Source organism: Cyanistes caeruleus, chromosome 1, assembly GCF_971803275.1.
Source record: "Cyanistes caeruleus chromosome 1, bCyaCae1.hap1.1, whole genome shotgun sequence".
NCBI lineage: Eukaryota > Metazoa > Chordata > Aves > Passeriformes > Paridae > Cyanistes > Cyanistes caeruleus.
In genome coordinates, this window is record NC_141701.1 from 16,550,901 (window position 1) to 16,567,290 (window position 16,390).

General features: G+C 35.4%; 1 protein-coding gene across 3 annotated transcripts in view; it reads left to right on the forward strand.

The window, feature by feature from the left end:
* Positions 1-16,390, forward strand: part of CSMD3 (CUB and Sushi multiple domains 3) — a 574,655-nt gene that overhangs the window by 72,776 nt on the left and 485,489 nt on the right. For all 3 annotated transcript variants that reach the window (XM_086880080.1, XM_086880087.1, XM_086880091.1), the window contains exon 2: positions 5,858-6,080. In XM_086880080.1, the coding sequence (XP_086736206.1) occupies positions 5,858-6,080 (223 nt within the window). The remainder of the gene's footprint in view (positions 1-5,857; positions 6,081-16,390) is intronic.

Consider the following 16,390-nt stretch of genomic DNA (forward strand, 5'->3'; position numbering starts at 1 on the left):
CTATTAGGTAGAAATTCTTCACTGTGAGGGTGATGAGATACTGGAACAGGGTCCCCCAGCTTGTGTATTTTTCATCATTGTAGTGCTCAAGGCCAGGTTGGGCAATCTGGTCTAAAGGAGGGTGTCCTTGCCCACAGCAGGGATTTGGAATACATTATCTTTAAGGTCACTTCCAACCCATACTATTTTATGATTCCAAGTTTTTATTACTTCAGGAAATTAAAACATAAGACAGTAACAATTATATGCGGTCAGGGAAAATATTAGACTTTTCTCTGTTGGTAGAAAGCTCATTATAAGAGCTGCTATTGTAGCTGAGATAGAAGTGAGAATTATTTGAAGTACAGAATATTGAGTTAGACATGGAGATCCATAGGGATGCAAGATAGTCTTTTCCAAAATAGCAGCAGTTCTAAGGCCTTGTGGCTGGCATGGAGTCCTGCTCCACTGTCAGCTGCCAGCCAGGTGCAGGGGACTTCTGTCCTGGTGTGTGCTGTGGTGCAGGGCTGCTGCTTGCATGTGCACCTCCCACACCAGCACAGGGGAAGCAGGAGACTCGTGAAGAAAGAGGGAGTTTCTGTTGGGAAGGGACACCAGTGAGTGTCCTCAGTGTAACAGAGCCAGAGGGTGTCTCAAACTGGGACAAACAGTCAACAGTTTTTTCATATGAATACACAGTAGAATAAGAAAGAAGCTTGCAAGCTGCTGGACACATGGGATAGGAAGACAAAAAGGGAGAGAGTAAGAAGGAGCTAAGACTAGTACACTAAAGATGATTGCCTTTCATACTTGCACTCATGTGGAAAAGTCAATAAATCCTTGTTCTATTGGAAGTTAAAGTTAGTGAAAGGAGGCTTGTTTCATGCAGAAAAGATGCATAATTGGAATGGAAAGCATAAATTAAAGAGAATTAAGACACAATGAGAAGTGATAAAAAGGTAAATTTCAAACACACTTCAAAGTAAAATGCAGCCATCACATCTGATGAGAGCATCCTATTCTCAGTTTTATAAATGGGCTTGAAGATCTGGGGGTGAGGCTCGTCAGGACGATTAAAGTTGAGCTAGAAATAAATATTAGAATATTAGAAATAAATATTGAGTATATATTTTCCAAAACTGGATAAGATTGATAGCAGAAGAAAAGGATTCACAGCATAGGGATGAGTTTTTCACTATGAAACCTGTATCTGTTGAACTCCAGTAGATTCTTTCAAGTGCTAACAAAAAGGATGAACATAGAGGAACCATAAAAACTAAGGTGATGATAATATAAGTGAACAGAAAGAGAACCCAGCAAAAGAGAAAAGAATTAGCAGAACAGTCTGTACTGATTAATGGTCACCAAGAAAAAAAACCTACTTTTTGCTGCCAAATACTGTCAGGTGATCAAAGACCACAAACAGAAAAAGGTGTTGGAGAAACATGTGATGAGCATGAGGAGACACAAGTGAATAAGTAGAATGGAAGAGAACTATCATTTAGGGGGACAAGAATAATTTTGCAAATAGGTATGTTGCACAAATTGTTGCAAAAAGGGATGTGAACATGGCTAAGGAATACTTTAAGATTGACTGTTTTAAGATAGCTGCAAGTGTAAGAAATGAATGGAGATCACATTATCAGAAAAGATATTGAAGAAAAATGCAGCATATGAACAAATCATCTTCCATTTTCTTGGTTTTCTCTTAAAAGAAAGAAAGTATTAAAAACTTAATTGAAAGGAAATACACAAGCAGCTTAGAAATGTACAAGTGTGTTAATCAATGCAGACTCATTATAATTATCTTATAGTAATGACTGCTATTAAAGAATACACTAAACAAGGGAGATTATGAATAAATGAAAGGTGTGGAGTACTTGTAAGGTGAAAAGTGTGGAAAAATGTTATTAAACAGTATAATTGACTGGTCAGGAGGAATAGAAAAAGCCAAAGACAATCTTGTTGAGTACTGAGTGAGTGTAATTATGGGACATTCAAGGGCAAGGGGGATGGACATGATGTAAGAACTAATTGCTTTGCTATAAGACAATGAAAGTTGAATAAATGGATTAAGAACAGCTGTTACTGATGCTTACAATAATTCCACAATGAATCAAAGGATGACTGAAATCAGGAAGAGGAGCTGTGTTTTCCAATTTCAAGAAGTTTATTTATGCATGTAAAATTGATGAGAATTAAACATCTGAATTTTAAAATCTGGTATAAAAAATGCAACAGAAACTTTGAATCATACTAGCTGTTAAGAGAATCTCATGAGTGGTGTTGTTCATCTTTATACTTATTTCAACAAGAATTTTTCTTTTCTAGTCTAACTTCAAGCTTTTCAAAATTCTTTATTGTGTTCTTTGAATAAAACCTTCCCTTTTATGAAAAGCAGTTTGAATGTAAATTCTGCTTGGAATGCTGGTTCTGAAATCCAAATGAAAAAGATCACAGTATATGCTACCAGTTATTTCAGCATGAATTTTACCTCTTGAAAATAAATGTCATGTTTTCCACATTTGATCAGACCAGTCAGTTAATGCACACTGTCTATTTTGATCATACCCAAGTTGCACTGCCAAGGTGAAGAGCATCACAGAATGTATTAACATATGAAAGCAGAGATTAAAGTGCATGTTGTGCACATGAATTCTGTTGGCATGATTTTTTATTTTACAGACTAGAAGAGCAGACCTATCAAAATCAAACTTCACGGTTGGTTTGTTTGGGGCTTTTTTTCCCATTCTTGGAATTAAAAGTGTATCTTCTGACACGTGCATAGCTGTGCTACATTCTGCTAGTCATCTCTGAAAAACATCCAAGTTATAGCATCTTGCAGCATATGAATAATTCTCTTTTGTCACATTTTGAATATGGAATAAAAGGAGTAATTGGAACTTTCATATGTCATGGATTTCATATCAATGTATGAGTAGGACTAATTATTGCATTGAGTATGAAGCATTACACTCCTTAATAAGTAGCATATTATCTCACAAGTCTCTGTTCCCTCATAGTTTTTGCTCTGGGTTTTTTTGGTTGGTGTTTTTTGTTGTTTTTTGGGGGAGGGTGTTTTGTTTTTGGAGTTTTAAAAAATATAATTTTATTTTGGTGACAGTAGACCTATTATAGATGAGTTTTCCTTTGTAGTATCTATTGAATTAACAGAATAGTCCATATGTAATTGAAAGTAAAAATTGAAAATAAAATAAGTACCGTAGCAAAGGATCTGAATTATGAACCTGTATTATTGAGTCAGTATAAACAGTGCTTTCCACACTTGGTCTGGAGAGATGGATGGAAATTAACAGTGTACGCTATTTAATTTTCAAGTTTTTCTCTAAGTTTTTTCTGTAATTTTATTGAAGCAGGCTTCAGCAAGAGATTTCAAGAAAAATGATTATTGATAAATATGTGCACGCAGCTATTTTAAAAGTCTTATTATAGTGATTGTACTTGGTAAGAAGTGTTAAAGTTCTAGGATGTAGGTTTTATGAGTAAATAGTTGGATTTTCTAGAGCGTCTTGTGCAAAAACTGTATTCCGAAAGATTTTTAAAGTGCTAAATAAAACAGCTGAGCTTAAATAATAAATAATAACACATAAAGAGGATTTAAAAATAGTTCAAGTATATGAGGGAGATGCAGAAAGAGATAAATAAAACAGACTCCTAACAATGAAGGTTGTGCAGACAATGATATGAGAATGAATTCTCTAAGTAGCTTGCAGTAGAAAATAAAATTTGCTACACATCAGATGAGGTAAACAAAGCCCTAATTTCTAAGAGTACTTACTTACTTACTTTCTAAGAGTATCTTCCCTTCTTTTTTGTCCTATACATCTATGATACAATGATAATTGTATTAAAAAGCCAGTCATACTTCATAAGAGGCACCTTTTCCTACCATTGTAAATGTATATGAAAAAGCTGAGATAAAGAAAACATACATGCCATTCTTCTGTTGTCAAGAAAAGTTACTTTACAGCATAGTAGTACAAAGTGCAAAATCTCAAGAGATTTCTGCTTAGTACTTCAGGGAAAGGGGTCTCTCTACATTTAAATGCTCAATGTGAAGACAAGCTTGTGAACGTGCCATGAAGATGATTTACTGAGCTCAAATATATACTCGTGTGTATAATTTAAGAGTTGGCATCTGGTTTGTTTTTCTGTAGTTTGTTATGAAATGTATATCATATTTCTGTGAAAGAGAAATTCAGCGCTTTGTGCTTTCTCTCAGATGAAATCCCTGCACTACAAGAGGGGGCTTGCAGTGAGCATTCTTGGGGAAAAGAAGCTTCAGGAGTGCAAAAGGCAAAGCAGGAAAGCTGATCTAATATTTGAGGGGTAAGAGAGCAGAAAGCCTGGAGAGGGGATGTAGACCTACATTCAGACTACAAAGCTGGTGGAAAATAAAATTATCCTAAAGTCCCAAAAGAGTTAAGAATTGCCATAACTGAGCATTAGAACTTGAAACAAAAGTATAGAAAAGAACCTGCCCTGCCAGCACACAGTGACTTGGGAGAGACCTTTTAATAATTATTCTTGTTCTCTTATTTTTCCGAGGAAATGAATTTTCTGTATAAAAAGGAAATTTGATATAATTCAAGAAAAATTAAGCTTTAAATGTAGGGGCATTTTCTGACATTTAAGGATGTTAATTTTAAAAAGGATCTATGAACAGAGCAACTTTTCAACTTTGACCCACTGTACTGAATTTGGCTGGGACAGACTTAATTTTCTTCATGGTAGATCCTACGGTCCTATGTGTTAGATTTGTCACCAAAACAAGGCTGAACATTTTATCAGTGCCTTCACATCATCCAGGCTTCCTCTGCTCCTCATACGTCTGGGAATGGGCAAGAAGTTGGGAGGGGACACAGACTGGATGCAGATGACCCCAACCAATAAAAGGGATATTCCAGAAAATATGGCAGCTCAGTGGTATGGTCAGTGGTAAAAGCTGATGGAAAGAAGGAGGAAGGGACCATGTTCAGGGTTATGGTGTTTGTCTTCCCATGTAACCATCAGGTCTGATGTAGGCCTGCTTTCCTGGAGGTGTCTGAGCACCTGCTTGCCCAAGGAGCCAATGAATTCCTTCATCTGCTTTGCTTGCATGTGCAGCTTTTGCTGTACCTATTAAACTGTCTTTGTCTCAACCCACATGTTTTCTCACTATTACTCTTCTTTATCTTCTCCATCCCACTATGGGGGAATGGAAGTGGGGGTGTGGATGTGGTGTGTGAGGGAGCAGCTCTGGAGCCATACCTGATCACTGCAGTTAAACAACATCCACACAGGCTCTGTCAAAACATGTAAACTGTTAATGTTTACATGAGATAATGTAAAGATGCAACAGATGGCTATTTCAGATTGAGCCCTTTAGTACAGAACTTTCATAACCCAGAATTATTGACTGGGAAAAGCTTATTCATAATAAATAGTCTTTCAGCCTTCTCCAGAGCCAAGATACATGGAGGAAATGCACAAGGTTAATAGGCTTAACCTGTATCAGACCTGTATCCAAAGAAACTTATTTACTCTTCCCTTTGACAAAAAAAGGTAATTGATATGAATACTTTGCTTCATAGGCAAACAAATTTAGTCATAGGTGTTGTTATATACATTTATTTTCAATGTTACCATATGTCTTTAGATAAACAGTATGGGAAACACATTTGTTAGGTAGGTGGGATTGTTTTGCATTAAGTGGCCAGCACTTCTATAAAAACATGGTCTTTACCTTTCTAAATGCAGTAGTTGCTAAGAAATATTTTGATATTTTTTTCAGAAACCATGAATTCTAAGTGCGTATTCTATTGAAGGTTGATATAAAATGGATTACTAACTTTTGTTTCCTTGGTATTTTTTTTAGGATTTATTTATACCTGTGGTGGAACTTTAAAAGGACTTAATGGCACTATAGAAAGCCCTGGCTTCCCATATGGATATCCAAATGGTGCAAACTGTACCTGGGTTATAATAGCAGAAGAAAGAAACAGGATACAGATCGTCTTTCAGTCTTTTGCTCTAGAAGAAGAATATGATTATTTGTCATTATATGATGGGCATCCTCACCCTGCAAACTTTAGGACAAGGTAAAGAATAAACATTATTAAAATCTAACTTGTAGTAATAAATTAAAAATATATGATAAAATACCTATAGGTAATGTTTTTAAATTATGGATTCTTTCTTATTTAGTCTTTAAGGTGTGCTTCCTCTAATTAATCATAGCTGTCAAAATGTATATCGTGCTTTAATTCTAGTTAAAGTAGCTGTTGAAATTAATCTAGCCCTCATAAAATTGGTCTCAACAAAAGTAATTAATTAAGAAGCATGCGAGCATGGATAAATTAACGTAAAGTGAATATGAGATTGTGGAGGTCTCAGTTTGCATGATCTAGCAGAGGTCTCAGTTTGCACAATCTAGAAGCAATGGAACTTTTGTAATCTTTGCAACAGGGAGCTTTTTATAGTGATCAGGAAAATTAAGATAGATTAGGTAATTTTTTTGTGTATATGTTTGCATATGAACATCTTCTAACTAATAGGGTTTACAAAAGTGAAAAAATCCATTTGAGATGTCAAGAGTGTGATGTACCACAGAACATCTTCTATCAGAGCCTACTTCAGAGTCTTAGCCCAGATGTTCAGTTCTGGAAGGCTGCAGTTTATGGAATACATAATAATTCTACAATACCAATAGATACATTACCATATATTTGCTAGTTATCCTTAGTATCATCTACCTTGACTTCTGTAAGTCAATTTGTCATCTCCCTAGACTTCTGTAAGGCCTTTGGTATGGCCACACAACATCCTTGTTGTTAAATGGGAGATATATTTATTTGATTGGGTGGACTGTTTGAGGAATAACACAATGGCCACATGGCCACACCCAAAACGTTGCAGTCAACAGCCTAAAGTCCAATTAGAACTCAGCAACAAGTGGTGTCCCCCAGAGGGTCTGTACTCAGACAAGTACTGTTCAATATCTCTGTTAATGATGTGGAGAGGGGAATTGAGTGCACCCTCAGCAAGTTTGCAGATGGCACCGAGGTGAGTGGTGCAGTTGATTTGCTTGACGGGAGAGCTGCTATCCAGAGGGACACCAGCAGGCTGGAGGGGGGTCCAATGAGATGGGGACAAGTGTAACATTCTGGTCAGTTCTAAGTACCAATACTGACCAGTGGATCCATGCACTTAGAACAGTCCTGCAGAGAAAGACTTGGGGATATTGGTAGATGAATAATTGGACATGAACAAGGAACACAGATGAGGACTGGAGCACTTTTCAGTTGAAAGCTGAGGCTGCTCACCTTGGAGAAGGGAAGGTTTTGTGGAGACTTGCAACCTCCCAGTATTTGAGGGGGTCCAGCAGGGAAGCTGGAAAGGGACTCTTCATCAGGAACTGCAGTGATAGGTACAGGGGGAATGGGTGCAAATTGAAAGAGGGGAAATTCAGGTCAGATATTAGGAAGAAAACTTTTACTATGAGGATGGTTAGACACTGGAACAGGCCATGGATGTTCCAACCCTGGAAGTGTTCAAAGAGAGTTGGATAAAGCCTTGAGCAACCTGGTCTGCTGGGAGGTGTCCCTGGAGTGGGGTTGGGACTAAATGATCTTAAAGGTCCATTCCAACCTCTTAAAATTCTATGGATCTATAATAACTTTGGATATGAGGAAGAAATTCCGTAATAAGAATGCAATAAGATACTGGAACAATTTTCCCAGAAAAGCCTTGGCTTTGTGCAGCCTGAAAGACGTCCCTTCCCATAGCAGTAGTATTGGAATTAGATGATCTTCCAAATCAAACCATTACATGATTTTATCCTGTGATGAAGAATGTAATAATTGTTCCTAATCAGGGAAAATCCACTTTCATTTTATTTTGCATAATGCTACTCAAAGAAAAGGATGTGTTTTCATAATATTTTCTGGTAAGTGTTGATACACTGATAGTGTTTTTTTAAAATATTGCATAACAATCTGGAATCTGTTCACTAAAAGGAATATGTCACTTGGTACTAAAAGGAAACTAGAAGAGTAAAATTCTACATCTCAAATTTTTGCAGGATATAAATTCTCTTAAATGGTTAACAGCAGATGTGGAGAAATGCATCTCTAATGCAATTGTTTTTCTTTGTACTTCTGTGTTTTCATATCTATTTCCTGTTTCATGAGTGCTTGGATTCAATTCTGATATCAGCTGCAGTAAAGAGGGAACCCATAGATAAAAGATTTGAGAGTTGTCTTCCACAACATGTTTTTCTCCTTTCAATTCACTCCTCAAAAGATGAAATTGAGATTTTCTCAGATGTAGGAGCCTGAAAAGGCCCTCACTGTCAGTCAAAACTTTGGCTGGTGAATCTACTCTAAACTGCAGTCTCAAGGACTATGTGAACAATATTCTGCACAAATTCAAAGCATAAAATTATCATTCCAGTTAGGAACCAATGGTACTTACTGAGCTACAGTTTAAATAAGCATCAGGGAAAACAGGTGAAGATAGTTAACAGTTTAAAAGGTTAGGTTAAAAGGAAGATGAAAATATCTTGTAATGCAGAATTACTTTTCTTTATGTCTTGTTCAAACTGCTGAAAAGGTTTATGTATATTTGTGTGCACATGTACATTCAGATATATGTTTATGTATCTAATACACACATATATATAGCTATATGTGCATTTATAGATAAATGTGTTTAAGATTCTTTTTAAATTAAACTAATTCTTCAATGCTGGAGCTTTAGAATAGGTTTTTTTAAAAGGTTAATATCTTAGAAAAAAATCAAGGAAACCTGTCATGCTTAAATGTTTCAGTATTGCATACTCAGGATGCCATTAGATTCTGGTGAAGAACAGTGAAAGGAGTTATGTGGAAAAGAATCAGTCAGCACCTAAAAAGGAAAAGGTGATTAAGCCTCAGTATAGGGCTTGAACTAGACTACATTTGCAAGACTTACAAGATCTTTCCAGAGTGTAGATGCAGAAGAATAACACACATTTGTGTGAGTGGAGAATTTGCTTTAAAGAAAGCATGATAGTGAAATTATGCAACCTTTGCTAAATCCTTCATAGTGGCATTCATTTTCTTAGATTGCTGTAGTAATTAGTGAAGTGATGTTTCCTGAAGTTTTCTTTTTTTTACAAATAAGTGAAGTTTTACTGAGGTACAGTTGATTGCAGGAGCTGTCCTTCTAGCATGACAATATATTTTGACATTTTACTTAGTGACATTAATGAAAGTGCAATCAGATTATACTTTTCACCCTCCCTTTAATTTTTGAACAGGAAAAAATATTTCCAGGGGGCTACCATGTGTATTTGAAAAAATACATAACTGGACAGCTAAAATATTGTCTTGGATAGACAAGGACACTTCTGGTTTTTAATTTAATCTTGTGGAATAACTTTCTACATGAATTAAATGATTTTGCAGTTCAACTATTTATGAAGCTCATCACGTTGAGTCCCTCATCGTCCAGTTTTGTACTTTGTCTAATTGGTTTCCTCAGAATTAAATCTTATTGAAATTGCAGTCATTGCATGTCTTCAGTGAATGCTCAACAACTTTTAATTGATTTACCTGACACTTAAATGGCAGTACAAACAATAATAAATGGAAAAGAAGTATATCAGATATGACCATGGGAAGTGTATGGGAAGTGTAGTCAATATTTCACTTGCATCTTTGTGTTACTGTGTATACTTAATTTAGTTTCTTTCACATTATAATATTTCCTTCAAACTGTTAGTACAAAATAACTTGTGAACTTCATGCAACAATTTTTTCTTTTCATAAATCATATTTGAAATCACCTAAAAAAACGGTTGTTTGCAGAAAGACAATGTTGCTTCCTGTATATGAACCAAGCTTTTGGCAAAATTTTGTAGTTGGGAGTATTTCTGGGTTACATCACTGTCTATTTTTGGAGGTTTCTTGTTGCCCCCCACAATGCATATTTGTGATTTTTGTCTACCCTTTCTTCCACATTTTTACAATTAGTTCCCCTCAAAATAAAATAAGAAAAAAAAATAAAATCTGGGATTGATTTTCTATGACTGCTTTTAAAAACATTGTTTAGGCCTTGTTTTGGTAAGCAGCTAATACTTCCAACTTCAATTCTGGATAAATGTCTTGCATTTCCAGATTAAAACTCCTGTTCAATTTTTTCAAAATTTCTGTCTTTCTCATTTTCTTTTATGTGGTACAAGATGAATCGTTTGAGCTAATCTTATAATATGTCTTCAATTTTCTGAGTGCCCAGCCTGAGAAAAAAGGGTTTTGTTTGCACTAGAGATAAGAAATCCCACAATTTAATGAAGTTCACAGAGGTATACTTGAACCAATAAGACATCACATAAACCAATTGCTTTGCAAAGCCAGTTGGAGTCATCTGATGATACCTTTTGCAAGTTATGAAAATAGTCTTTAGTGCAATTTGTAAATAATTCACTGTAGTATCCTTGTCCCAGGGAGTGGCAGGGGAAGAGCTGCTCCACACAGGCACAAGCCAGGAGCCCAAGAGGCCCCACACAGGCTGTGCTCTCAGGCTGGGGTGAGCGTGGAGAGCAGAGCTGGACTCTGCCAGGGTCCAACACAGCACTGACACAGCCTGAACCAGGTCAGGGTCCCTGCAGACATGCAGCTGGGAGCAAAAGGAGGCAGGGCATGGAATAGGGTTGAGAGGCCCATGCCTGGCAGGGGCAGGGACGGCTGCAGCAGGATGCCTCAGGATGGGTTGAAAGCCCCAGGAACCATGGACAGTGGTGGGTGGCAGTCCCACCAGCTGAGGCTTCTCAGGGCCAGCAAGGGTCATTGGTTTCCTCAAAGTCTTTACTCTGCACAGAAGAATCCAGGAGAAAATTATTTAATACTTGGCTATAAAGAAAAATGTATGGACCTAACTATATGAATTGTGTACTTTTCTTGTCCTTGAAAAGTCACATGGAAACCATAGCTAGTTTTAAACCACACACTTTGTAGCAGTGCTGTGGTGCCTATGTAAGTGGATGACTGAATGGCAATATGAACCCTGACATTTCCTTGCAACTATTTTACTTTGCAACTTGGATAATATCTTTTCTTCTTTCTTTTTAAAAGAAATTGCTAAGCATAGGACATAATATATTGTCAGTAAATATCAAAAGGTATGTTGGTGTTTTTCTTTTTTTTAAATTAAGGAGTTAGGTGGTTAGAATTGAATACTAATTTGAAAAGAGGTGTCATACTCAGCAGTTGCCTAAAACATTTTTTTTTCTCTAATTAGCTACCCCAGCTTGCAGTGTAGTATTCAAAATAACTTCAAATATTTTAATAATAATGTGACTATGTACACAAACTCTGTTCACAGTTCCAAGGAAATATATCTCCTAATTTACTTAACCAGTTAATTTAACTACTGAATTTAACTGCCAGTTATATATTCATGACAAAATTAACATTGCATTAAAATCAATGAAATAAATTCAGATTTATTTTAGACAGAGAAATAAAATGTATCCCTTCTGAAACTGTACTTGGCTCAATTTAATACTGTATATTTCTGTCTCTCTATGTTGACTAAAATAATCTTTCTTATATTTATGCTCAGAAAGCAATATTTTAGGAGTTGAAACTATGTATTTTACAAAGTTAAAAATAAAATTATTAGAAAATTATTAGCCTACCATAATGTTCTGGTAAAAATCATCATAAAATTCCATCATGTGTGTCTTCATAAGGACAGACATGGTATGGAAGTTTGGAAAGCTCAACTTTATTATAGCCTTTAGAAAAATGCTATAATAATCTGTGACAACTATTCATTTGTTTGCATAACTGAAAAAAACTATGAATATGTTTATTTTAAAAAAATTAAACATGGAGTTGTGAGGAACTGCCACAAAATGGAATTTTTGATTATTTAATAAATATATATCTTTTCCTTATATTGAGAGCCTGAAAGATCAGCATGGATCTGCAGAGATATTTTTAAACGTTGATAACATTACTGTGTCCAAAGATTTAATTATATTAAAATCTTTTCTCTTGCGACTCGTGGTTAATTGTCTCTTAGGAGCTTTAATGGAAGGAAGCTTTAAACATAGTGTTTAAAAGAGGAGTTAAAACTCATAGTTTTTAATCTCTTGTATTTAAGCAAGATAAATCATCCTTTCGTCTACATTCCCTGCTGAGGCCATCAGGAATTAAATGTACAGGTTACCTGATCAGTGCTGCTGAGCTGAATAGAAGAAATTAACTGAAATTACTGGAGACGTCTGCCACCTTTTCTCTGTTGGTGAATTGCTCTCCGAAAATATCTGACTCTGATTATGCCCAAATTTTTTAACATTTAGTCCCCTTACAGAGGAAAAAAAAATCATTTTCAGTAGATTAATAAGCACATCTTTAAAATTTCAGCATGTTCTTAGTGTTAAATGTAATTTGATATTGGCTCCTCAATCAAGTAACTCCAAAGGTTTGAATTTGGTACTTAATCAACAGACCCATACTGACTATAAAATTAAAATGAATATCTTTGATCTAACTTTGGTAAAAATAGAGAAAAAAATGACTGTAAAAATATGTAAAGTTACAATTAATCCTTAATATTCATTCATATAAATACTGTTAAAATTGCAGGTAGGTGAAGTGTCTGTTCACTTGTCTCTGGGGCGAGGCTATGGGAACTAAGGGCATGGAAAAACATCAAACATGACAGAACAAGAAGCCAAACTGGCTTGTCTGACCACACATAGGAGTTAGAAGTGTCTCAGTGGTCTACAGGACCACACAAGGAGCAGCACGAGTGCTTTCCCCACCTGGAGAGGGAACACCCATGTGGGTGAGCAGAGCACTCCACCGTGCCCACTCCTGGCCTGAAAACCTTCTCAGGTATCTGTCTCTCCATAATAAATGTGCCAGGTATTACTGACATCATAAGTAAACACTGTGTTTCAGCTCAAAACCAATCACAAATCTAAGGTATATTTTCTCTGTTTACTATTATTATTATTATTATTATTATTATTATTATTACTATTACTATTACTATTACTATTATTATTATTATTTCAGAGCTTTGAAATCATAGAATTATCCATCTTTTTCTCTACATCTAAATTTTAATTAAAAACCATTCAAGAGATTGGATAAATAAAACCAAATCAAAACAAAACCAACAACAAGAATCAAAGCAAAATCAAGATTATTTTGCTCGTTTTATGTTTGTACTTAATAAATAGCACTAAATAAAATGCTAACAATGTCCAATTTTAAAATGGAAAAAATATATTTCTGGAAGACTAGATTTTGCCTCTAAAACTTTCTATTTTTAAAGTGAAAGAATCATAATTTACATCTTTCATGTGCTAAATTGTCAAATTTATCTTACAAAAACTTTATGAAGAAAGGCTAACAAAAGAATAAGTGTCAGCACCGGCAGAAACTTCCAGTGTCCTCATTTAATAATTCTGCTTGCTTTTACATTCCTTATTCTGACACATATATGCTTCTCCTTTTAACAGACATCAGTCTGTGTCGAGCAGGCAGCTATTAGGCTTTTCTGTTAACATTTTTCTGTCAACTAATGCCAACCTGTAGCTCCAGTAACCCTTTTTTTCTGACTCATACCCCTTCCTTCTCCTGGTCCTTAAAAATTTATCCATATCTGTTTATGAAGATTTTTATGTATCTTGGATCCTTTACTATCTCCCAGCCAAACTCTTTACTTTATGTTTTTTGGGAAAGTATTATGCTATTATGTATTTTTATACATCATTTTTGGAGCAAGTGTTCCACTCTTTCTTACATTAATTCTCATCAAAACCAGAAGTCAAAGAAAGCCCCACGTTTTTGCCTTGCTTTTGACTCCTTCTTCCTCCATTTCTGCTATGTCAGTGTTTCCACTTACAGATTTTCCAGACTCTAAGGCTGGTTTTACTTGCTCTGTCTTTTCCCACTTCCTCTCCCTTTAGGGGATCTACAGTTCTGGAAGATGTAGTGCAGGGTGCCCAGAGCTAGTGCCAATGTCTTGTCTGGGCAAAATTCCATGAGGGTGTGTTGATTCTGCCTCCTGAATCAAAATTTTGTTGTATGTAGATTCATTCTACTTCAAGTTTGTGTATCCTTTTTTTCTTTGTAAGTTTTTTTCTCATATGAACGATTCCTTCTTAAACCATATAAAGACCCTCTCAGAGTATTTTATCAGTTCATTAAAATTATTGTAATTTCAAGCAGCTGTTGGAATATCTAACTCCAAGTTAATTCTGCACCTTTCATCTACTAATACAACAGTTGCTCAAGTTAGCAGACTACTAATAAAATAAAGAAAAAATGCCATCTTTGTGAGGTTCTAGATTAAATCTGACAAAGACAAGCTCTCTCTGACTCTGGTTATTAGGGCTTTAAGGCATGGCAGAGTGGAATATTTGCAGTCTTTATTCAGAACTAACCTTGACACTTGAAACTTACAAGGCATTCTTTTTCACCTTCTTTTTTATGTCTTTTTGGATATTGATGTAGACCAGGACTTGTTGATAGGCAGACAATGAATCATTTATTGCAGCTAAGAAAGTTTCCATCATCAACCATAGCTCTGATTTTTTTCAGCTCAGGCTGTTTATTATGCCCTAAAATACACATTTTTCTTCTCTCATCACTGTTCACTTCCTGTCCAAATTTTCAACCAGAGCAGATACCATGAGCTGATTAGGATCAAATTAGGGATTCTCCACTTTGGAAACAACTTCGACTCTCTTATCACTGTGATTTTTATTTCAGCTGCTTCACAGTTCTTTAGATTTCTCCATTATTTGCCTGGAAAGAGAAGAAAGAAATGAATTTAATTTGAGAATTTAGGGGCAAGTGAACAAGAACCAACCAGATTATACTCTCTCTTCACAGAAAAATAAACCAAAATAATAAAAAAGGTGTAAATCCCAGACAAATGAGGAGATAAGGATACAGAAAGCAGCAGGAACAAATACCAAAGCACATGAAGGCAAATTAAAAAAAGGCAATTAAAAAAAGAAAGAAGGAACCAGCAACCAAAGTGGAAAACTGTGAGATAGGAAACAGAACTGAATGATTCCTACTGGGAAAATTTTCACTGCACAAACAACCAAAATAAATATTGCAAAGGTGTGAGCAGGAGATATCTAGAATCTTGAACTGAAAATTGGTAGGGACAAAACAATAAATACAGCAAAACTTGTAGATAAGAGAAACAGATAATTGAAAGAAATGTAACAGAATGAAATGTATTGGTAAACAGATATTCAGCTCTGAGATGGATTCTGAGAAGACAAAGTATTTAAACAGAGCTTTTTTTTCAACCTGAAAAGTTTGTTTTATGAAAAAGTACATTGAAGCAATAAAATTTTTGGCACTATGCTTATAAATGCAAAGCTGAAGGAACATATCAATTGTTATATACTCTTAGGAGCATTTTTATATGATGTTAGAAGTCTAGACACTGATAGAGAGAGAAAAATAGATAATTAAAACTGATAAAAGAATGTGCTTGCCTGGACAAGGTGCCACTTTTCTCGAATTTATGCTTACATTACTGCAAAGAAGCCAAGGTTTTTGCAGGTTTGGAAAAAAGTAATTAGCTAGAAAGGAAATCTAAAGTTAAGTGGTAAGGGTTTAACAACCAAACCAAGCCAAACTAAATGAAACCCAAGCAACCAACTAAAATTTTGGCTATATTTGAAGGTGGAGGTAACTTTTTAGTAACTGACCTTAGGAAGAGACTTTCTTATTATCAGCTTTCATAGGATATCTTTCTCTGAACTGGATTGCCAGTCTGTCCGCTTTGAATTGGTTGAGGGATATTGGAGTAACTTGCTTACTTCTCATGTAATGCAAGAGAAACCTCCTTTACAGCCTCTGAGAATTAATACCTGTCCTCTTTGGATAAACTGGTAACTAGTTTAAACTGGTAACAACCTATACATGAAGAGTGCACCTGCCAGTTTTATAGTGAGATGAGTAAAGCCATTTCGGAAAAAAAAAAATAAAATAAATGTACTTATTCACTTTTCTTTTGTGCTGCTAAATTGCCTAATGGCATTTGAAAAGCTGATTTTTGTTGTGGAGGCCATTTATACAGTGTAACACACCATGCCAGCGCTGTCTGGGGCCATTAGTTTTCCATCTATGTTTCAGTATAAAAAGGAAAAGAACAATCACAATAATAGTCTTTTCCCAGAAAGTTGGAGTCTTTGGGAAAGTATCATTCTATTACAGGCTTGTCTAACTGCCAGATCTGTTTACAGGGCAGAAAGCTGTTAAACTCACCTTGTATTGTTGCAGTTAACAGTATCAATAAGAAGACCTCATAAAGTTGATAATTCAATCAGAATATATCTGGAACAAACATATATTGTTACTAAACTAAACCCTGAACTATTAGT